This window comes from Hyperolius riggenbachi, chromosome 1 (genome assembly GCF_040937935.1).
Source record: "Hyperolius riggenbachi isolate aHypRig1 chromosome 1, aHypRig1.pri, whole genome shotgun sequence".
Classification (NCBI taxonomy): Eukaryota; Metazoa; Chordata; class Amphibia; order Anura; family Hyperoliidae; genus Hyperolius; species Hyperolius riggenbachi.
This window is the reverse complement of record NC_090646.1, coordinates 25,113,860-25,139,206: the sequence shown is the minus strand read 5'-3', so window position 1 is coordinate 25,139,206 and position 25,347 is coordinate 25,113,860. Positions and strand designations below refer to the sequence as shown.

The 25,347-nt window shown below is 43.9% G+C and overlaps 1 protein-coding gene across 1 annotated transcript in view; it reads left to right on the top strand.

The window, feature by feature from the left end:
• Nucleotides 1-21,928, top strand: part of LOC137532846 (vomeronasal type-2 receptor 26-like) — a 64,206-nt gene extending 42,278 nt beyond the window's left edge. The window contains exons 4-5 of the mRNA XM_068254198.1: nt 18,206-18,329; nt 21,009-21,928. Coding sequence (XP_068110299.1) covers nt 18,206-18,329; nt 21,009-21,928 — 1,044 coding nt within the window. The remainder of the gene's footprint in view (nt 1-18,205; nt 18,330-21,008) is intronic.
• The last annotated feature ends 3,419 nt before the right edge of the window (nt 21,929-25,347 follow it).

Here is a 25,347-nt window from a genome sequence, read left to right as displayed (position 1 = left end):
ACACACAGTACACACACACACACACACACACACAGTACACACACACACACACACACACAGTACACACACACAGTACACACACACACACACACACCACACACACAGTACACACACACACACACACCCCACACACAGTACACACACACGCACAGTACACACACACACACACACACACAGTACACACACACACAGTATGCGCACACACACACACACACACACACACACACACACACACACACACACACACACACACAGCACACACACACACACAGTACACACACCCACACACCCACACACACACACACACACACACACACACACACACAAACACACACACACACACACAGTACACACACACACACACACACAGTACACACACACATACACACACACACACACACACCCCACACACAGTACACACACACACACAGTACACACACACACACACACAGTGCACACACACACACCGGTAGTATGAGGTAGCTTTTGTGTTTGGTAGCAAGAGGTGTCCTCCAGTATTAGGGATAGGGAGCCATAAGTAGTCCCTAGTACAGGTTACCAGAGATGCCCCCAGTATAAATAGCCTGAGGCAGCCTCCCAAAATAGATAGCAAGAGGTGCTCCCCAGCATTGGTAGCCACAGGTGACCGTATTAGGTAGCAAGATGCAGCTCCCACGCAGAGTGGTGAGCGGAGTGGGAAAGAGAAGTGACTCATCTCTTCAGACTCCTCCATGAGCACCACATCTATGGCTCCAGTGGCGTCTTTCTTCATGTAATACACCGGTGTGTGCTGGAGACTCACGTGATGAGAGATGATGCTGGAGCCAATGGGACGGGATGTCTAGAAGGAAGGTGGATCATTGGTGCAGTGCGGAGAGGGAAATTACTTCTCCCTTCACTCTGCTCACCCCTCTGCACTTCAGGGCTCCCATGGTGGATCTCTTTATCCCTTTTCACTGAGTTTGGGTCCCCCTTGGCAACAGGCTCCATAGCAGCTGCTATGGTGGTCCCTATGCCACTGGATGTTCTGTCAGCTATAAAATCAGATTTCCAATGCAGATCAGACATGGTACAACGAAGAGAGTTAAACTTGTAATATGTTATGCATGCAGGACAATAAAGTAAATGTATGAGGATTTTGATATGTATACGTGAGGCAAGTTTTGTACAGATAATACTCAGTCATCAATTTCATAGATCTAAGCAAAGTGTATATCTCATATGCTGCCCCTTTATTTAATTGCCCATATGTGATGAAGGCCTGCTGCTCCTCAAGGTCACACGCACACTTTACCTAAACACAATATAGTCCATTTATGAGGGCACTGCCAGAGAGTATACTAGTCCCTTCAAAGCCTGATGAGTCCCAAGGGTTATCCCTGAAACCAGATCCGCTCCTCAGCCAGGCACACAGGAACGGGATCACAGGAGAGGAACCAAAAAAAACAAAGGAACACATAATCATAGCATAGTCTGTAAGGATTGCTGAATACGGGGGCCACCACCCTGGGATAGGTTCCTCTGTGGGGGAAACACACTCATAGGGTCACCCTTGTCACAAGGTGCTGTGGTTGTACAAGGTGGCACACTTACCTTCTACCTAGGCTGCCCTGGCCAACACACAGCAACATACGCTTAATGGATCACTCATCAATCCTCTATTTGTAGTCCTTATTCGTGACATTAGACCTCAAAAAAGGGGATAAGAGACCATCATAGCGCTGACACCTCATACACAATGGGTGAACTGTGTTTCCAACACACTGCATTCACTACTGCTCACCCTTTTCTTTCTTTTATTAAAATAGTGTTTATTCAACAAAAAGGAACATATGACAGAATATGCAGTGTAGCAGTGCGCCTCCTAACCTTTCCAACATTCTGTAAAGTAAAGTCTGACATCAATTATTAAATCAATCAAAATATATAGATTCAGAATCAATTACTGTATATATAGTGATCGTCACATAATATATAGAGCTTAGATTACATTTACATTTCCAAATATTATATCTCTCACAAGGTCATAATCAGCAAGACCAGCGGTATCTACGCATAAAGCCCATATTTTCTCAAATTTCTGAGGGGAATAAGTAGGGGGGGGGATGGGGGAAGGAGGGGTGGCATGGATCAGGAGCTGGGGGGCATGGTCTTGCACGGCAGGGGTGCTCGTATACCCCTTTTCAAAATCCGAATTGATCCGGATCCGGATACCCAGATCCGGATCGGATATCCGAGTTCAACATTTTCCAATCCAGATCCGGATCGGATATCTGACCTCAGTATCCGGCGTATCCGGGTGGAATCGGATATCTGGATAGAAAAAACGTAAGTGGCCTTTAAATTGCTTTAAAAATGTTTTCTCTCAGTGAGCATTCAGCAAGCCGGGACAATATGTCTCATCATGGCAGCCCTCCTTATTATACAGGGGGGCTAGCCAGTGTTCCTTTCTGTGATTGGGTGCCAGGGTTTAGGCTGGGAGCCCTCTGATTGGCTCAATAAGATCAGGTGGTGCTGGTCAGGGTTTCCCTCTGTGATTGGTTGCTAGGGCTTCTGCTGGGAGCCCTCTGATTGGCTTCCAGGATGTCCTGGACATCTTACAATATTTCAGTGGTCAGATATCCACGGATATCTGCGGTATCTGCTGATATCCGCATAGCCCAGCCAATTATCCGCAGATAGCTATCCGGATTTGCCCAGGTATCCGGAATCCAGATCAGCGGTCGGATAGCTAAAAAAAGGTCGGATATCCAGGTTACCCGGATATCCAGAATCCAGATCAGCATCCTTGTTGCACGGTCTTGTGTCCAATGTTATAATGCAAAAAGCACAGCAGAAACTGAAAGCCTTATAGGTTACTTTCTCCATCGATCACTCATGCCTCCTCCACTTCCTGTTTAGTTAGCAAGTGCAGTGCAGCCAGCCAATCAGCATGCAGGGATTGAAGCTGGCTGCAAGACACTTGCTAACTAACCAGGAAGTGTAGGAGATGTGTTTAATGGAGCATGTAATGTATACTGCTTGTGCTGTGTTTTTTTTTGCATTATTATATTAGGTAACAAACTGCCCATCACTGTCCCTGCCCCCTCCCCACCACCACTGCAGTGGTGGTGGGGTCTAATGTTGCACCACTGAAAGCAATGTGTGTGCTGTGCACATGAAGTAAGTTGCACCATGTGCACAATGCCCATTGCATAGTTTGCGTGAATGCACTGGTTGTGCCACAATCGCTAAAGATCCAGCTTATTGGATTGTTAGTGATGCCCAACACCCAAGGGTTGCACAATTGCAGAGTTCTCAACATTCCACTGCCTGCCGGATGCCACTCTATTGCACACATAGCCAGCTAGCAACAGGTGCATCGTCAGCCATATGTACAGCATGGTTAATGCTCTGTTGTTTCAGAGATCGACAAGACATCCCCCCATAGGGATGTAGCTTTAGTTTCGGGTGTGTAATTATCACACTACTGCAGCCAAAAAGATCATCAGTGGGGTTGTGTAGAAGGGCAAGTGAGCAGATGGGTCTCCCAATGATCCTCTCCACCGACCTGATGACCCTCTGTTGTTTGTGTCACTGGCAGTGGCACCAGTGGGGTTGCTCAGATAGCCCTGATCACGAGTACGAGTGATCATGAGCATGACTCCACCCACTTTCGAATTGAGGCATAATCATGATCTCAAGTAGAAAGGGATATCCGACTTAAGTGAGGTTTCAAGTCGAATAACCGCATGCAATCACTAATCACGAGTTGGTGAGTAAAAACTTGCCGACTTTTTTGCCGACGGTTAGTAGCAAAGCCCCTTTACATGCTACAAACACCAAACACCATCTTTCTACAGCCATATTGCGGCTGTATAGTGATCCCCAGTTCCAGAGGGGTTTCCAGGGGGTCCGTATGCACTGCGTACGGACCCCCTGGAAACTCCATTAAGAAATTGATTGCTCTTTTATTTGATATATGTAAATTTACACTACCGCTAGGCTTGCTACCTTAAAGAGAATCTGTACTCTAAAATTCTTACAATAAAAAGTGTACCATTCTATTCATTATGTTCTCCTGGGCCCCTCTGTGCTGTTTCTGCCACTCCCTGCTGCAATCCTGGCTTGTAATTGTCAGTTTTAGGCAGTGTTTACAAACAAAAGACATGGCTGCTAACCAGAGTGTGATAGGCTGAGAGGAGAGCTTGTAGAGGATGTGTAAAGCTTCTGCCAATGACAAGCAGTGCTGCACATTCCACACATTCCAGCCTCAGCCTGACAGAGCCGACAGAGGAAAGAAGATACGATTTATTACAGAGACAGTGCAACTAGAAAAGGCTGCAGTATGCCAAAGCAAATTAGAACAGGAATAGGAACGTATAGGATAGAAGAAATAAAGCTCAACATTTTGTTACAGAGTCTCTTTAACTGTCATTTATCACAATTAAATGCTCTTTGAAACTTTAAAATCGATTTTCTCAAAAACTATAAGGTCTTTAGAAAAAAAAAACCTCTTATTCCCACTGTTCTTCTTAACATATTCTGCAAATTTGGTGTTTCTAGCATGTAAGGGGGCTTTGCTATTAACCCTTAAAGAAGACGGCAGGTTTTTAATCGTGAATACCGACTCATGATCCCGAGTAAGGGCCTATTTCCACTACACGCAGATTGGATGCAGAATAGATGCAGAAAAACTCCAATGAATGCCTATGGGAAAATCTGCGTCAGAAAAATCGCATTTAGTGGAAACAGTCCCATAGGCATTCATTGGAGTCAGTTTTTCTGCATCCAATATGCATGTAGTGGAAACAGGCCCTAACTTGGGATCACAAGTCGTGTAACAAGTGTGATCACGAGTGCATTTGTGATCGGCATTCGTGATCAAGAGCCGGTCACTAGTGCCGAACTCGTGATCGCAAAAAACAGCTCGTGGGTTCCCGGTTTGAATCTCAGCCAATTCAACATCTGCAAGGAGTTTGCATGTCCTCCCCATGTCTGTGTGGGTTTTCTCGGGACACTACGGTTTTGTCCCATATCCCAAAAATATACAGATAAGTTAATTGTCTTCCTCCTAAATTGGCCCTAGACTACAATACATACACTACAAAATACATACATAAACATAAGACTATGGTAGGGATTAGATTGTGAGCCCCTTTGAGGGACAGTAAGTGACAAGACAATTTATGCTCTGTACAATGCTGCATAAGATGTCAGCTCTATATAAGCATTAAATAATAATAATAAAAGTCAAGGGTAGACCTGGGGGGTCCAGCAGAACTTTGAGGCCCTGGGGCAATTGGCCCTTTGCCTCAATGGTAGCCCTGGCCCTGTATATTGATTAGTATGAATATTAGTGTTTAGACCACCTGAGTATTACACTTCTACTAACTTTAAGTGTTCTGGATTTTTGGGGGTTTTGTTTTGTGGTATCGGATTTCCACCTTCCATGGAAGCTGCACAGATATGTTACAAACTCACCTTATGAGGTCCCACTGGTAAAAAAGTTATTTAATAAGAATGATATTTTAGCGATGAGCAAGTTATATGTAGCAAACTGGGTCATTCACCAACTTGGAAGCACCAATCTATCTACATTTACACCACTGACCAGTTTTAGTCAAAGTGGAGACATTGAGGCTGCATTGAGCCTTACACCAGAAAACGTCACCTGGAAGGAAGGGACGGTAAGGGATTTACATACATTTTTGAAGCACTTTATATATTGCATTTGTTTAAATTCTGTCCTGACAGTCTTCGCAACTTGCATCCTAATGGAATTAAGAATATTCTAGGACTTTTGGCAGGGTGAACACCGCTACATCCCATCACTTCTTTGACAGTGCTCGACCTGGCCAGCAAGTCCAAGAAATCACAGTAAGAAGAAGAAGGGTCCGCACTTGTCGTGAGAAGTAACCTTTATTGGAAGGACGTATCCATAAACAGCCAAGGCAACATCTAAGTAGCTACTTTATTGGAAGGACGTATCCATAAACAGCCAAGGCAACATCTAAGTAGCTACTTTATTGGAAGGATGTATCCATAAACAGCCAAGGCAACATCTAAGTAGCTACTTTATTGGAAGGATGTATCCATAAACAGCCAAGGCAACATCTAAGTAGCTACTTTATTGGAAGGACGTATCCATAAACAGCCAAGGCAACATCTAAGTAGCTACTTTATTGGAAGGACGTATCCATAAACAGCCAAGGCAACATCTAAGTAGCTACTTTATTGGAAGGACGTATCCATAAACAGCCAAGGCAACATCTAAGTAGCTACTTTATTGGAAGGACGTATCCATAAACAGCCAAGGCAACATCTAAGTAGCAACTTTATTGGAAGGGCGTATCCATAAACAGCCAAGGCAACATCTAAGTAGCTACTTTATTGGAAGGACGTATCCATAAACAGCCAAGGCAACATCTAAGTAGCAACTTTATTGGAAGGGCGTATCCATAAACAGCCAAGGCAACATCTAAGTAGCTACTTAGATGTTGCCTTGGCTGTTTATGGATACGTCCTTCCAATAAAGGTTACTTCTCACGACAAGTGCGGACCCTTCTTCTTCTTACTAAGAATATTCTAGATGGAAGTTATTTTATTTATTTACTTTTTGTTTGTTTAGGTAGTAAATTTTAAGCACGGACAAAATGTCTCCTTCTTTGAAGCTGTTGTTAACTCCCCAGATTTTCAGTCATTTAAAGACACCTAAGGTGAGAGCAGGGCCAGCACTTCCATTAAGGTAAATGGAGGCAATTGCCATCAGGCCCCTGGGCCCATAGGGAGTCTCTCCTGCCGCTGGTTGCTAGGTACTGTGGTTTGTAGTGGCAGGGAGGCATATTCTTTACTTGGTTTTAAGTTGACTTAGTTGCCATGGTTTCTGCCACCTCACCTTTTGCATTTTTCTGGGTCATGAAACGCACACACTGCAGATGACCTCAGCAGCGTTTTTCCTGTCATAGCAGGCATGTGACATCATGTTAGTATGCTCATGCCTGTGAGGAGGGAAGAGGCAGTCTGCTGCAGAGGTGTATCTAGACCTATGGCAGGCATGGCAAGTGCCATAGGCACAGTACCGGCCCTTAGTCGCTAGAGAGCGCTGTTCTGTGTCTCTTCCAATGTCTGATTGGCTCTCTCAGCTGCCCTACAGCTATACATGTCGAGTCCCGGAGTTCCTGTAATGAGAAATGAGGTGCCCTCCTGACACACTGCACAGAATAGCAGCAGTTACCTACATAGAGTTTTCAGCCCCAGCTGCTCTGTTTCCCCACAGACAAATCTCTGCGTGCTTGCTGCTTACAGCTCTCATCTCCCAGCCAGTGTAGCTGCCTGTCATTACTGCAGCCCCGCCTCTGACTCGATCTTCTGTAGTACTGTACTTCTGCTAAGTCTCCTCCCACCTTCAGCTCAGCACAGTGTCCTCTTTCCCTGGCAATCTGCTGCACGGTTCTGCCCCCTCCTCTTATTGCTGATGTGAAAGTGGGCATCAGGAAGCAGGACAGCCGGTACAGTATTGAATGAGGCCAGTAAGTAATTGGTGTCATGAGAGTGACACTGACATATTGTGCACATGTTATTCCAAATCCAGTTTTGCTGCAGTGTGACGCAAATTCCGTTATTCATGTTAGGCTCCCTGCACACTGCAAATCTGATTTGCAATTCCGATTGTCCCTGAATACCATCAACAGAAAAACGCAGAAAAAATGCAGCATGCACTAACGATTAAAAATCAGAATTGCATGCAGTGTGCAGGGAGCCTTAAAGAAAACCTGAACTGAAAATTAAAAGTCAAAATAAGCATACACAAGTCATACTTACCTTCCATGTAGTCTACTCCTCAGTGTCTTTCTCCTCTCCTGCGTCCTGTTTGTTCACTGTGATCAAGGGAATTTTCCGTCCTCCATTTTGAAAATGGACATTATCCCATAACAGCTTTCTGGTCAGCACACAGTTAAACTGTAGCAACGTCCACTTGAGCCATGGGGAAACATGAAAATTACTGGGCACATCAGTTGTCCACTCAGCTATAACTGACAGCAACTGATATTTTACTGACAGCAACAGATATATTTCAGTTCTGACAAAATATTGTCAGAACTGGAAGGGATCACTGTCAGAAGAAAATGGTGAGCTTCTGAGAGGAACTGATGGCAAGGTAACTATGTAATGTTCATTTAACTTTACCTCATGTGTTTATTTAAAATATTTTTACTCAGTACAGGTTCCCTTTAAACTGTTTTCTACTGAAAAATCCAATCCTGATGCACGTTTTCTTGATAGGAGCTCAAGGGAAAAAAAATGCAGCAGGCAAGGCGATTGCAATTGCAAATGCATTGCACTAATGGAAACATCCCTAAGCAGTTCCAGTAGTTAAAGTGAATCTTAACTGCCAGAGAAAAAAAGGTTTCACTTACCTGCACTTACCTGGGACTTTCCCAAGCCCCCTGCAGCCATCCTGTGCCCTCGCGGCTCCTAGAGCGTCCTCCAGTCCCCCACAGTAGCTAAGTTTTGTTTTCGGATGACTGACAGTCGGCCCCTGGCACTGCGTCCTCTTCTTCGCCTTTCCCGCCGTCAAGTGTGTCATGCACAGGCATTCATTTGAAAACCGACTTAACACTCTTGTGGAAATAAAGTGGTGTTTACCAAGATATGGGTGTCGTTTGTGTGTGTGTGTGTTGGGGGGGGCGCAAATTCAGTGTTTGCCATGAGCGCTGTTTTACCTAGATACGCCACTGGTCTGCTGTTGTTATGGTGTGTGCGTCCTCACCACCAGGAAGAAAGGAAAAACCCGGAAAGTCAGGCAGAGGAAACCATGGCAACCGGTTCGGCATTTAATCTGGTAACATACGTTACCCTGTCTGCTGCTCAACTCATGGAGAAGTTGGCGGAAAGGTGGGGGGGGGGGGGTGTAGGCTAACCTTCAGGGGGAGGGCCCAGCTTACATTAACCCCAGGGCCTCTTAAACTGGCCCTGGGTGAGAGGGATACAGGGGCTTCTTAAGCCAAGCTATTTGAAATGATAATGAGGCTTGGTTGTCAAACTTCCTTTAGACAGTCACATGGCTAGATTCATTCAATTTGATCATGTATCAAACTCTATCCAGCAACAGGTGATTTAGTCTGCAGGGAAGGCTCTGATTGGCTAATGATATTCACATTCACAAAACAAGATTATTTTAACACTCGCTGAAGGCTTTGTAGTCATATTTATTTGGCATTTCCAACTTCCAAGGGAAAAAAAATAGTTTGGAGATTTATTAATCTTTAACCTGCCCAGTAACAATACTGTCCACATATCGGGTCATTTTCTAGCTAATGCATCCAGTGGTATAGTCTGCACATCACAACACACACTCAGATAACACTCAGGGGATCCATTCACCAGGGCCGGTTTAAGCAACAATGGGGCCCCAGGGCACAATAAACCTGGGGGCCCCACCAACAGATACCCCGGAACAAAAATCGGCATTAAGGGACCTTTTTTGCAGCTGGTATACTCAGGGTGTGAAGCCCCAATCGGTCGGAGCTCCACATTCTGGCTACCCCAACCTGCATGGAGGACAAGGGGTTAAAAAGTTTCAGGAGGGGGGACCCCACATAATTTTTTTGAAAAAAATTCCCACACTCTAAACATAAAAAAAAAAAAAAAATTGGGAACATAGGAAAAAATGCCAGGGATCTTCATACAGCCATATTGCGGCTGTATAGCGATCCCTGGCCAAAGCGCTGCGGCTGCGTATGGACCCCCAGGAAACCCCGTCAGGAAATTCATTGCTCTTTCTTTTGATACATGTAAAATTACACTACCGTTAGGTTTGCTACTAAAAGTGACATTTACCGCATTTAAAAGTATACTTGCTTCCTTCAAAACTTTAAAATTGATTTTCTCAAAAACTATAAGGTCTTTTTGAAAAATTGTTTTTTCCTCATATTCCTAATGATCTCCTTAACATATCCTGCAAATTTAGGGTTTCTAACATTTAAGGTGGATTTGCTATTAACCATTAAAGTCAGCTGGTTTTTAATTGTGTATTTTTTTTCCTTTAAAACTTTAAAATCGATTTTCTCAAAAACTATAAGGTCGATTTGAAAAATTATTTTCCTCTTGTAGCCACTGGGGGCCCCTACAGGCTCTGGGCCCCTGGGGTAATTGCCCCCTTTGCCTCTATGGTAGCGCCGGCCCTGCGTTCACCCATCTTATCCAGTATACCTAAAGGGCTCCCATTTGAGGTTGTCCAATCTCTCTCCTGGAGCAACAGTCATCAGGAATGAAGTGCCTAAGCAAATGTATGCATCATTGCAACGTTATATTGTGCAGATCGGTACAGGGGATTAAACCATAAACACATGTTGAAATGATCAACATAGAGAGACAAAATGTACTAGATAAGTCAAAGATGAGTCTCCCCACTTTGGCGTTAGCCATACCCACCAATATATCCATAGCCACCCACACACACCAACGTCAGGGGGGCAAAAAGGGGACCGGGTACAAATAGATGTTCAAGATCCTAGGCGCCAGACTGCAGAGCCTAAGGATCCACCTGATCTCAGTCTGTTCAATGCTCTCTCCAGATCTCCCCTCTCCTGAAGGAATTCTCATTTTGTGACTGCTCTTGAAGCACCATTATCACGAAAAAAAAAGTAGGCAGTTAAAATCTGACAGAACCGACAGGTTTTGGGCCAGTCCATCTCCTCATTGGGGATTTTCGGGGTTTGCTTTGTTTTCAACAGCATTTCCTGAACAGCAGTTTAACTGCCAAGATAGTAAGATACCAGCCGGCCTCCCTAATCACTTGCACACTATTTTGTCAAATACTGTTGAAAACAAAGAAAACCCTGAGAATCCCCCATGAAGAGATGGACTGGTCCAAAACCTGTCGGTCCTGTCAGATTTTAACTACCTGCTTTTTTTTGCGATAGTGGTCCTTTAACCTCCTTAGCGGTATGGACGACTATATACGTCCATCACCGCCGGAGGTTGCCGCTCAGGCCCTGCTGGGCCGATTTTTGTGAAATAAAGAGCAGCACTCGCAGCCGGCACTTTGCCAGCCGCGTGTGCTGCCTGATCGGCGAGCAGCGGCGAAAGAGGGTCCCCCCAGCCGCCCGAGCCCTGCGCAGCTGGAACAAAAGTTCCGGCCAGCGCTAAGGGCTGGATCGGAGGCGGCTGACGTCAGGACGTCGGCTGACGTCCATGACGTCACTCCGCTCGTCGCTATGGCGACGAGGTAAGCAAAACAAGGAAGGCTGCTCATTGTGGCCTTCCTTGTTTATTCTAATCGCCGGAGGCGATCAGAATGACGCTTCCGGAGCGCCCTCTAGTGGGCTTTAATGCAGCCAACTTTCAGTTGGCTGCATGAAACAGTTTTTTTTTTATTTAAAAAAAACCCTCCCGCAGCCGCCCTGGTGATCTTAATAGAACGCCAGGGAGGTTAACACGTAAACACTCAGGGTCCTTATTATGTTATAATTGAAAATGCTGACCAAGGGGACTCCACTCCACTGCATTTCCTAATACCGGTATTACTGATGTGTCCCTGGATGCAAGTCTTTAGTGGCCGTATTGTTTCACCTCACCGGTATATTTCAGCCCACATGGGCCCTCAGTCATATATATGATATATTTCGGGTGGAGTTTAAAACATGATCTTATTAGATGAATCTAACCGTGTAACTGTACAAAGGAAGTTTGACAGCCAAGCCTTTTTATCATTTGAAAAAGCCCAGTCCATAGGGCGTAACATATCTCATCAGCTGAACGAGGGTGCACTTAGGGAAACATATACCTTTTCCCATGGGGCAGACAGCGCTTTCCTCACATTGACATCAAACAAATGGCAGCGCTCAAAGGTTGCAACTAAATTGAAGACCAACAGAGGCATGCAGAGCTCTGTTGGTCTTCAATTCAGTTGCAGCCTATGAGCGCTGTCATTTGTTTGAAGTCTGTTAGAAAAAACATGTATACCATTTTATGATTAGCAGCACTAGGAAAAAATCATGTTTTTATCGTTAGACTATCGGTTGGTCTTCCCCGAGAGGACCCGTCACCGCCGTGGGGAAGTCTAGTAGGGAATCATTTGTGCACATATTATTTATACTGAAGCCAACGTCCTCCTTTGCTGCACCTGTTTTGAATGCAACTTGTGTATTTAGTCCACTTTGTGGAGCTCTGCACATCTATTGCAGGTAGTCAATTCGGGTGCAGCATCTGTTTGGAAGCGCTGCCAATGTCTCCTGCTTTCCTCACATTGCATAGACGGACAATGCGGATGCCTTCCACCACCGGCGGTCAATGGAGTTCCGATCAGGGACACAACTGGTACGTGGTGGTGAGAGCACACAAGTGCGGATCAAAGCTGTAGGGTCCAAGCTGTTTAAGCTCATGCAATCGCATAGACAACTGAACTGGTATGTGTAATGCTGATGTAAGTCATTTGACAACAGAGGTGCTGTCATTGCTGGACAGTGCTAATGCAGATCATTTTCAAGCAATGCTCTATCTGCCCCATTGATCCTGCATTTCATAGCATGCTATTTGACATATCCAATGGTCATTGAAACCACATGTTTGATCCTGCTAGCTAGCATTGCATGTGTATGGATGTTGGGGGCTGTATGCATGTTTGAGTGCAATTGACCGTCATACTGCCCCTTATATCTTCAGCTGATCATTGACTCTTTTTTTTATTTTATTTTTTTGGGGTGTTTTTTTGCTTATGTGCCATCATAATAAAAATAAAATTATTCAAATCAAAAATTATTTTGTCTAAGGAGTCACTCTTTATACTGATTTTCTGTTCTTAAATGTTGATATATCATGGAGTGGCTCCCCTTATTGATAGGGTGATAAACTTGATTTCCAAGACTAGTGCTCTGGTGTTTTTGTTCAGCACTGCAGCTCAGCAGAGTCTTATTCCCTTCATGCCCATCTCTGGTTCAGTGTGTCCGTTTCTTAATTTATAAAAGCAAGCAATGTTTTCTGTGTTTTCAAACCTGTTCTTTTCATAATTTGGTAAGAATTGAACACGTGTGTGATGCAATGTTTGATACGTCGGGATTGGGAAGCGATCCCTCAAGTGACAGTTTGGGAATCGACTTTGCGCAGACACATCCATAGCCCTGTGACTAACAATGTGTTATGTTGCTATGGAGGGGATCAGAGGGACAATGATAAATGCATGACTAGTAATCTTGAGTTGGGGAGGTTAAAACGGCATTGTGACTGTTCATGCTTGGGCATCGGGAGTCATTAGGGATGTATCCCTAATGGTGCCTGAGCAGGATTGATCGGTAGCCGCTGTACACCCAGAATAATCGGTGGCTTAAACATTCTTTATCTGCCATTTTTTTTTCTGATGTTTATTGCATGTGTGTATGTACCTTTAGACATTCTCAAGTCTGTTAATGGGTAATTAGCAGAAGAATCCACAGCAGCCACTAATCGTTCCCACTGGTGTCTTGAAGAGGCCAGGAGGTCTCTGCCACCGGTGACTTGTAGCAACCTATGTTCTTTGTTACTGGTGTCTTGTAGTAGCCACAGATCTTTCTCATGAGAGGCTTGTAGCAACTACAGATATTCACCGCTGGTGAGTTGTAGTATTCACAAATCTTGTCTTATGGTGACGACATGTTGTAGCAGATCCACATTTCTGTTGATATCAGAGGCATTGTTAGAATTCTGAGAGATTCCACGACACTTTTGGGCACTCCAGGCAGAGTGTGACCATGCACCAGAATGTGGGTTGTCATGGGTCTCCACCCATTTTACCCAAATTTCAAATTTACATTAACTTAACAGTGGTCTAAGTAGGCCTGCCCAGCAAAATGTTGGATGAAGCCCCCTCTCCATTAATTTAAAAAAAGTGCAGCATCTATATATATAAAATCGGATGTATGTGTGTGTGTGTGTGTGTGTGTGTGTGTGTGCGTGCGTGCGTGCGTGCGTGCGTGCGTGCGTGCGTGTGTGTGTGCCACGATCACGCGAAAACGACTTGACCGATTTGAACGAAACTTGGTATGCAGATCCCTTACTACCTGGAATGATATGTTCTGGGGGTCTCGGGTCCCCCTGCACACGTGGACGGAGCTACAAACAGCGAATCAGATTTCCCCCATTCAAGTCAATGGAAAAAATGTAAAAGGCTGCCATTCTGCCAGTAGTCAAGCCAGAGTCCCCACACTTGGCACAGTTGGTCACTTGGTGACTGAGGTTACAAATCTAGGAAAAGTGGGCGGAGTATAAAACAGCCAATCAAATTTCAGCCGTTCATTTTCAATGGGAAAATGTAAACTGCAGCCATTCTTAGACTGTTAATCGCAGGGTTCTCAAACTTGCCACAGTTGGTCACTGGGTGAATGCGATTAAAATTCAAGAAAGTGGGTGGAGCCTAAAAAAGCCAATCAAAATTCACCTATTGATTTTCAAGTAGAATATTTAAACTGCTGACATTCTTACACTGTTAATGGCAGAGGCTTCAAACTTCCTACAGTGTGTCTTTGGGTAACTGGGGTCCAAATTCACTAAAGGGGCGGGGCCACATACAGCCAATCAGATTTCCTTGATGGATAAACTGCTTCCATTCACACATTTTTGATGCCAGGAACCTGAAAGCTCACAAACTTGGTCATTGAGTGACTGTGTGTCCAGGTTACAAAAAGTGGGCGGAGCCAAAACAAATTTGACTAGGAAAATATAAACTGTAGGCATTCTTACACTGTTAATGGCAGGGTTCTCAAACTTTGCACAGTTGGTCACTGGGTGAGTGAGATTAAGAATTTGGAAGGTAGGTGGAGCCTACAACAGCCAATAGAAATTCACCTTTCGATTTTCAAAGGGAATATTTAAGCTGCTACCATTCCTATACTGTTAATAGCAGATGCCTCAAACCTGGTACAGTCGGTCACTGGGTGACTAGGGTTCAAAATCAGAAAGGGGGCGGAGCCACAAATAGCCAATCATATTTGTTTCTTTTTCAATGGGATTATACAAAGTATTGATACCAAGGACCCCAAAGCTGATAAACATGATAGAGTGACTGTATGTCAAGGTTAGAAAAATTGTGCGGCGCCAACAACTTAATTTTTTACATGGCAGGGTTCCCAAACTTGACACAATTGGCCACTGGGTGACTCGGATTAATATTCAGAAATGTGGGTGGAGCCTAAAAACAGCCAATCAAAATGTACCTATTAATTTTTAAGTGGGAACATTTACATTACATTTCACTCCGTCTAATCTGGGCTGCGTGTGTGTTCCAATACACCAAGCGTCACATGCTAATCATGTGACGCTTCTTGTAATGGAGTGCACACGCAGCCCAGATTAGACGGAGAGGACAGCGTGCTTCTGAGCCGAAAGCTATGCGCCGGCAGAAGTGAAGAGGGAAGAAATATGTCCAGGTCAAGGGTCAAGCAAGTCGCCGGGGCACCGGCATGAATAGTGCACGAACAGCGGCAGACGGAGGGGGCAGGAGGAGGTCACAGTATGTACTTTTGACCCCCCACACACACACTGGAGTTATCTGTTTATTCAGCTGTGGAATCCTTTAATGGCAGAGGTCTCAAACCTGATACAGTCAGTTATTGGGTGCCTGGGGTCCAAATTCACTAAAGTGGGTGCAGCCACAAACAGCCAATCAGATTTTTTAAATTGATTTCAGCCATTCTGTTATTGGCAGGGTTTGTCAAACTTGACACAGTTGGCCACTGGGTGACTGGGACTAATATTCAGGAAAGTGGGTGTAGCCTACAACAGTCAATCAAAATTCACCTTTTGATTTTCAAGGGGAATATTTACATTGCTGCTATTCATACACTCTTAATGGCAGAGGCCTCAAATCTGGTACAGTCAGTCACTGGGAGACTGGGGTTTAAATTCTGAAAAGGGTGTGGGCCAAAAACAGCCAATCAGATTTGTTTAATTTCAATGGTAACATGCAACTTATTGATGCCAAAGACCACAAAGCTCATAAACTTGGTCAGTGAGTGACTGTATGTCAAGGTTAGTGGGCAGAGCCAAAAACAACTTTTTACATGGGAAAATATAAATTGCAGCTATTCTTACACTGTTAATGGCAGGGTTCTCAAACTTGACACAGTTGGTCACTGGGGGACTAGGATTAATATATGGAAAAGTAGGTGGAGCCTACAAGAGTCAATCAAAATTCACCTATTGATTTTCAAGGGGAATATTGAAACTGCTGTCATTCTTACACTGTTAATGGCAGAGGCCTCAAACCTGATACAGTCGATCATCAAGTGACTGTGGTTCAAATTCACTAAAGGGGTGGAGCCACAAAAATCCAATCAGATTTGCTTTTTTTGGATAAACTGCTTCCATTCACACAATTTTGATGCCAGGAACCCAAAAGCTCACACACTTGGTCATTGAGTAGTGACTGTGTGTCAAGGTTACAAAAAGTGGGTGGAGTCAAAAACAGATTTTCTGGGAAATTGTAAACTGCAGCCCTTCTTCACTGTTAATGGCAGGGTTCTCAAACTTTGCACAATTGGTTACTGGGTGACTGGGATTAATATTCATAATAGTGGGTGGAGCCTAAAAATGCCAATCAAAATCAACTGTTGATTTTCAAGGGGAATATTAAAATTGCTGCCATTCTTGCACTGTTAATGGCACAAGCCTCAAACCTGGTACAGTTAGTCATTGGGGTTCAAATTCAGAAAAGGGGACAGAGCCACAAACAGTTTCATTTCTTGGAAAATACAAATTATTGATGCCAAGGACCCCAAAGCTCATAAACTTGGTCATTGAGTGACTGTATGTCCAGGTGACAAAAAGAAGGCAGAGCCGAAACCAAATTTTACTGGGAAAATGTAGACTGCAGGCTTTCTTACACTGTTAATGGCAGGGTTCCCAAACTTTGCCCAGATGGTCACTGGGTAACTAAGATTAATATTCAGGGAAGTGGGTGGAGCATATAATAGCCAATCAAAATTCACCTGTCGATTTTCAAGGGGAATATTTAAATTGCTGCCATTTTTACACAGGTAATAGCAGATGCCTCAAACCTGCTACAGTTGGTCATTGGGTGACTGGGGTTCAAATTCTGGAGAGGGGCAGAGCCACAAACAGCCAATCTGATTTGTTTAATTTCTATGGGAATATACAAATTATTGATGTTAAAGACCCCAAAGCTCACAAACTTGGTCATTTAGTGTTTGTGCGTTAGGGTTAGAAGAAGTGGGCGGAACCAACACCTGTCAAATACATACCCGGGCAATGGCGGGTCATCAGTGGGTGGAGACAAATACAAATTTCACTGAGAAAATGTAAACTGCAGCCATTCTTACACTGTTAATTGCAGGGTTCTTAAACTTTGCACAGTTGCTCACTCAGTGAATGGGATTAATATTTATAAAAGTGGGTGGAGCCTACAATAGTGTATAAAGCTTCACCTATTGCTTTTCAAGTGGAATATTTAATTTTTACCATTCTTGCACTGTTAATGGCACAGGCCTCAAACCTGGTACAGTTGGTCATTGGGTGACTGGGGTTCAAATTCAGAAAAGGGGGTGGAGCCACAAACAATCCATCAGATTTTTTCATTTCAATACAAATTATTGATGCCAAAGACCACAAAGCTCACAAACTTGGTCATTGATTAATTGTTAGGGTTAGAAAAAGTGGGTGAAGCCGACACCAGACAAATATATTCCCGGGCAACGCCGGGCAATCAGCTAGTATCACATAAATAGACACTTAAACATAACTAGGCAGTTACCTGGCTTCTGTGCTGGATAATCTGGACTTCTGCTGGTTGAGCTGGTCTGCCACCAGGTTATCTGGCAGTTCCCCCAAAGCATTCCCTGACCTTCTAGTGGACCCCCACCCATGCTCCCATGGGCATCCCATTGAGGCACCACAACTCCCAGCATGCCCCCATATAAGAACCACAGTTCTCTGCATGCCCCCATAAAGGCATCACAGCACCTAGCATGGCACCACAGCACCCAGTATGCCCACAAAGACACACTGCAGCACCCATCATACCTCCGATTGATGCACCACAGCTCCCTGCATGCCCTTCCATTGAGTCACCACAGCTGACTCTGCCTAGGGGACATCCGGGGCACCCCAGAATAGATCTGGGGCAGGTGCCACTGATCTTTGGGGCTAGCATCGCCCCTGGATGATATTGACTTTAATTGTTTTTATTGTTTTCTTTGTTTGTTTTTTTATATTATGTTATTCCATTTACAAGGTACCAGAGTCCCGGTGCAATGCCAGATGTCCTCCTGGGTACAGAAAAATTCCTACCAAAAACATCCACATCTGCTGTTATGACTGTGTCCAGTGTTCAGAGGGGGAGGTGTCTAATGTAACAGGTAGGAGTCAGGATCAGTCCATTTTCTGTTAGGATTTTGACTGGCAGCTTTGAATTTGTCACCAGGATTTTCTATTGGTCTGCGCACATACTGTTGGGATTCCTCAGCTGGAAGGAGTCATATTGACCATTAGGAAACCATGATGACCAATTCACAGTAAGGGAAGGGACCTCCAGCAAAAAGCATCTTTGGATCTGCTGCCAAGGGTCTTCATTTGTCAACTAAACCAACCAATGTAAATCCACCTTAGCAAGGATTCTCATTGGTCCATTGAAGTGACCAATGGGAAGCCCCAGCAGGAGATTCAAATACGCTTTTGCCAGGGTTACTTTGTTACCATTGTGGTTTGCGTGTGGTAGGAAGTGGTGGTGGCGGAGGTGTCAGCAGTGCCAGGGATGCCTGGCAGTGGATCAGTGGGGACAGGACCGGTTCAAGTAACAATTGGGCCCTAGGGCAAAATTAGCCTGGGGGCCCCTCAACACACAACCATCAACCAAACAGCGTCATTAGAGGCCCTTTGTTTTAGCCACATTTCCCTCCTGGGCCCCTGAGCTGGCTGCTGACTCTCCCCCAATCACCTCCCAACTTAACAGACTATGCAGAGTCCCTGGGGAGCAACAGTTAAGATGGGGAAGGGACACCTTGGGGGCCCCTACAGGCTCTGGGGCCCTGGGGCAATTGCCCATTTTTTCCTATGGTAGCTCCGGCCCTGAGTGGGGAGTAATGGCAGGAAACATTGGCAGGTTCTGCAGAGATGTAAGGGAAGCTTGATGAGGACAACAGGCAGCTGGTGAAATTGTAATCAAGTTTATAGAAAGTAGAAGGTAGAAGACAGAAGTAAAGAAAGTAAGTAAATAAGGTAGTAGAAGACAGATGAAAAGAACACAGATGATAGCTGAAGAAGGAAGTATACTGATGAAGATTATATAAAAATAAAATAAGTACAGTAGAACCTTGGCTTGCAAGCATAACTCATTTCAGAAACATGCTCGTAATGTGAAGCATTGCTATATCAAAGCAAATGTCCCCATAAGTTTTCCTGCAAACTCAGGTGATTCATTCCACAATCCAAAAACATTTATAGAAAAATATCATGCAACTAACAGAATCAATGCTTACTATTGGCTCACCCCAACATTTTTTTTTTTTTGTGGCTTTAACAAGTAACTTCTCCAATGACAGTTGCTTTTGCTAACTTTTGAGGATTTCATTGAAATGTGACATTGCGCAATCCCTACACTCATAATAAGTAAATCCTGCAGCGTCAAAGGGAGAAGAACCATCAGCCCAACTGTGATGCCGTGACATTGTGTGCTTGTATATAAAGACGTTGCTTGCTTATCAAGTCACAGCAGGGGCGTAGCAATAGGGGTTGCAGAGGTAGCCACCGCATTGGGGCCCCTCTAGCCCAAGGGCTCTCCCTCAACTACAGTATTAGCTCTCTATTGGTCCTGTGCTCATAATAATCACTTCTATGGATACATTAAATAGTGGTAATTATTAACAAACTGTTTCCCATCCCCTTCTTGCACCTCTGACACTGTAGTTGCCATTGGCAGGTTTTGGTGCGCCGTATCAATTGTTATGTATAGAGTGCTGGGGGCCCCATTGTAAAACTTGCATCGGGGCCCACAATTCCTTAGCTATGCCACTGAGTCACAGTTTCATAAAAATGTTGGCATGTCTTGCAAAACTCTTAAACCATGTTGCTCTCAATCCAAGGTTTTATTGTAAGCAGATAAAAAAGATTATTATTATTTTTTTTTGTCTTCAAGTAAAGATTTAATTTAACTACTTTTTTAAATAGAGAAACACAAACAGAGACCGCACTCAGAAGGCTGTTCAATCACTGTATTGAAAAATCAGAGCAACAGAGGCACACTCAGTGTGCCTCTGTTGCTCTGATTTTTCAATACAGTGATTGAACAGCCTTCTGAGTGCGGTCTCTGTTTGTGTTTCTCTGCCATTGCTCTACACAGGAGTGGTGTACCTGTGAGAGACCAGCACCGGCATTCAGTTCCAGGAGCCCTGGACTGACACACGGGTGTGGAGGTGTGAATTTTCTACTACTTTTTTTAATAGGTAGGCAGATAAAATTGCCCATTCTATTGAGAAATAGGGACAACTAATCTGGAAATTCCCTAATTATTCATTGTGAGTGAAAGTGGGCATTTTTATTTCACCAGAATTATCACAGACACCATTATCATATTTTTACATACATGTGAACATTATACTGTATATGGGCATAAATTTGAACTCCAGAACTTAGCTCGGTTTCCTTTCATGTTCCCTGCAGGAAGCTATGCTGCATATCTCTGTCCAGCTCCCAATGCATGTCATGTGACATGTGGGAAGACTTCGAGAGCTGGAGGCATGTATGGGACACAGCATGTGGCTGCAGAGAACAGAAGGGGAGACCAAACTCAGGATAGGAGAAAATCAACATTGCTCTGCTCTGCTGCACCGCTCTGCAAATTCACTGTGAAAAAGAGAAGTAGTTAAGAAAAAAAAAAAAAAAAAAAAACAATGGGCAGTATTTCCTTTTCATATACCTTTTTTTTTTTTTTTTTTAACAAATGTTACAGTAGCTATGAACTTTTAACTGTTGATAATATTCACATCTTTATATTAAATCTATTTAAATCAATAAATAATTCTTATGTATTGTCATTGCAGATAGTGAGAGCTGCTTCAAATGTCCTGAAAAAGAGTTGCCTGATAAAAAGAAAGTGAAATGTATTCCCAAAAAGTATGAATTTTTGTCCTACGACGATGACATTCTAACTTTAATGTTCCTGTTTACATCTATAATGTTCTCAGCCTTGACATTACTTGTAATAGGTAACTTTATTTACCATTGGGACACCCCAATTGTGAAAGCCAATAACAGGACTGTGAGCTTCATTCTCCTGACCTCCATCCTGCTGAGCTTCCTCTGTGTCTTCTTGTTCCTCGGATGTCCTGTAGATATAACCTGCATGCTCAGACAGGTGTCTTTTGGGGTCTTCTTCTCTATTGCTGACTCTTCTCTCCTGGCCAAGACTGTCACTGTCTGCATTGCCTTCAAAGCCACCAAACCTGGCAGCTACTGGAGAAAATTGGCCACAGTCAAGGTTTCCAATTTTTTGGTCTTGTTCTGTTCATCTGTCCAAGTTCTTATTTGTGCAATCTGGCTGTCAGTTTCTCCCCCCTATCAGGATTATGACATGTTCTCTGTTCCTGAAAAGATCATCATTCAGTGTAATGAGGGGTCAGTGATTGGCTTCTACTCTGTGTTGGGTTATATGGGGTTTCTGGCAGCTGTGAGTTTTCTCCTGGCTTTCATGGTGAGGACATTACCGGACAGCTTTAATGAGGCCAAGTACATCACGTTCAGCATGCTGGTGTTCTGCAGTGTCTGGATTGCCATGATCCCGGCCTATCTGAGCACCAGAGGGAAATACATGGTGGCTGTGGAGATATTTGCCATCCTGGCCTCCAGTGCTGGGACACTAATCTGTATATTTTTCCCAAAATGTTATATTATGCTTCTCAAACCCGAGCTCAACACCAGAAAGGAAATATGTAGCAGAAAAGGAACCTGTGAAAATCAGTAGTTCACAGTTGAGTCTAAAGTTTTTTTGTTGAGAATTTCTTTTAGAATTGAGAAACTTTGAGCTCTTTACTACTTGCTACACGAAATAAGTTTTGATTACTTATCTAGGAGTTTTGTTGCTTACGTTTCTTTGGCACAATTTAGATAAGGATATTTTCATCAATGCAGGTTTGAACACTTGACAACTTCTAGGAAATTGGTAATTTTTTTTTGTTTTAATAAATTAATGAGGACACCTGTTTCTTTTTTTTTTCTTTCAGTTACTTTTAGGGATTCACATATACTGTATTATATTTGTCTTGTCAAGTATCTAAAGCAACCACACCATACTGGTCTTTCCATTGATAAAATGTCATGACAATAACATTAATGAGTTCTTAACCTAACAAGTAGGGATGGTAGGAAATGCAGATTTCCAATTCTGGCATGTTGGAATTTCCACCAATACCAATTACGGGTTCTGCGGATTTCCGATTTCCAACACCCGATTACCGATTTCTGAGGAAAGTCTTTTTTGTCATTTTGTTAATAAAGTTAGTTAATTACTGTATAATACTTTTGAGTATTGGACCAGTTAGAGAATGCAGTAATTTACCACAGTAATCAGAATACCATGGCCAATGACAAGACTCAGAAATACTTTGTAGTAGCCGAGTCTTGTGATTGGTCTAAAATTTCTATGGCAGCCAGATTTTCTCAGAAAAATTCTGCATTCTCTGATTGGTCCAATTCTTCCGAGTTCTGGGATTGGGCTGAAATTGCTGAATTACGGTAATGTGGCATTTCCATGGAAATCTGGCTCATGATGCCATTTTCCAATTTCCAATTACCGATACAGAGAGCCAATTTCTGATCAGAAACTTGTTGGATTACAGTGGAAATTTTCCGACCATCCCTACTAAAGTCTTCTAAGCAACCATACATGAACACTACATTGGGAAAGAAACTGGCAACATTAGCTTTTGTAGATTAAGGTCTCCAATCTATGGGTTACATTATCTATCTCGTGGATGTGGCTGCATAGTGTACTGGTGTTCTATTTAAAGAAAACCTGTTACAAAAAACCTCGGGTGGGGAAGCCTCCAGATCGTATTGAGGCTTCCCCCGTCTTCCTCGGTCCCACAGTGGTGGCAATAAAGCTCCCCGAACAGCAGGGATGTAAATATTTACCTTCCTGGCTCCAGCACAGGCGCAGTATCGGCTCTCCGCTCGGAGATAGGCGGAAATAGACGATCTCTGTTGGCCCGCTCTACTGCGCAGAAGCAAGTCTCCTGCACATGTACAGTAGAGCGGACCCAACAGAGATCAGCTATTTCCGCCTATCTCCGTGCTGAGAGCCGCAACAGCACCCCCACTGGAGCCAGGAAAGATAAATAAATCAGCAGTTATCAGCGCTTGTCAGGCTTGTCGAGGGAGGATTCCGGGACACTTCGGGGGAGCCAGCGATGGATTCCCTGCGGCTACAGGGAAGGGGAAAGCCTCATTGGGACCCTGAGGCTTCCCCCTCCCAAGGTGAGTACCCCCCGGGGAACTTTTCTTTTGTTACAGGTTCTCTTTAAGGGCTTTGACTCTGACACGGTAGACCAGGGTTTGATCCTCGGCTTTTCCTGTCCAGTAAGCCAGCACCTATTCAGTAAGGAGACCTTGGGAAAGACTGCCTAACACTGCTACTGCCTACTTAGTGCATCCTAGTGGCTGCAGCTCTGGCACTTTGAATCCGCCAGGAGAAAAGCACAATATTAATGTTCTGTGTCTTGTCTGAATATTGTGCACAGACATTTTACCGGGTATTATACAATACACAATTTATTTAAAACATATTTTTCTGTAAAGGGAATCATGTCTTTTCAGATTGTTCAATTTGATGGAGGAGGGTAATTCTTGTTTATGAGCATAATAATCTTACGGACACTGAAGTGGGATAAGTTTGAACAAATAAACCACCTGAACTAGGCTAAATGCCTCCACAAGTATTTCAACACACCTCTCCATCTCACAACACTAGACAACATCACATTCCTAACTAGAGATGACCAAATTCAGGAAGGGTTATTCGAGCTCGCCCCCTCAGGTGAAAACATGACATGTTCAATCCGCCCCCTATACATTGTCATTGAGCTAAACTTTGACCCCTTACCTCACAGTCAGCAGACACATGGCAGCCAATCAGCTAACACTTCCTCCTGGATCCCCATGCCCCCTATAAAAACGCCAGTGCAGCAACCATCTTAGACTCATTCTGTAGCTGCTATTAGTGAGAGAAGGGAGAGCGTATTGCTGCAGATAAGGAAAGCGTTAGCTAGGCCTCTGTTCTGTGTCACCACTGTTTTTTTAACTGTTTGTACAGCGTGCTGAGCAGGTAAAGAGTCCTTCTCAGGGATGATACTGGTACATAGGTTGTGTTTGTACAGCATCCTGACTCCTGACTGAGGGCCCTTCTGAGAGGAGCAGCTGAAAAAGTCACACACAAAAATGGGCACAATTGTTAATTATTGATATATGTGGGCGCAATTGTTATTTATAATATAGAAAGCCATTACACTGTTAAGCAAGCAGCTGAAATTAAATGTAAATGTATTGTATTATTGTTAGCGGGGATGGGGGGGTGTTAAGGTTAGGCACCACCAGTGGGGTCTTAGGGATAGGCTCCACCAGGGAGGTCTAAGGGTTAGGCACCACAAGGGGGGACTTAGGGTTAGGCACCACCAGGGTGGTTTTAGTTTTAGGCACCATCAGGGGTGGTTATAGGGTAAGGCACCACCAGGGGAGGGTTCTGTGTGAGAGTAGGGAGAGGTTAGGTTATAGATACTTTAAACATTATCAGTAAATTTACCAATACTGTATTACCGCTATTAAATTGTTATTAACCATTTCTGTCATTGTTTTTGTTATTTAGCGTTGCGCTTAAATTGTTATTTACCGATATTGCCAGTAATATCATTATTGAACGTTGCGCCTAAATTAGCTCATGACGTTTTGTAGTGTATGCCTTCTGAGGGCTGGTACTGGTACACATAGGTTATGTTTGTACAACGGCCTGACTGAGCACCCAGTGCAGTGAATATTAAGCTGCATGTCACAGAAGTGAGCACACTTCTAGTGACTCCATGTACAGTAGCACAATACACCCCACCATCGTAAGTGTCCTGAGGGTGTCAATTGACAATGCTCCTTGTGGTTGGTTGTGGTGCGTTAAACAGGAAGTTTGGTCTGTTAATGGGCAGTGGGCCTAGCCCTTACACTACCTGATCGCCATGTACATACACATGCCGCACATTTTACATTTTTGTATGTAAACCTGTACCATCATCTTCAGAGCCAAGTCACCGTATCGCTTGTCAGTCAGTGTCACCGCGGCTGCAGGATATTTTTTATTTTTTGTCAATAAAACAACACTTTTTTTTCTTTTGTAAAATGTAT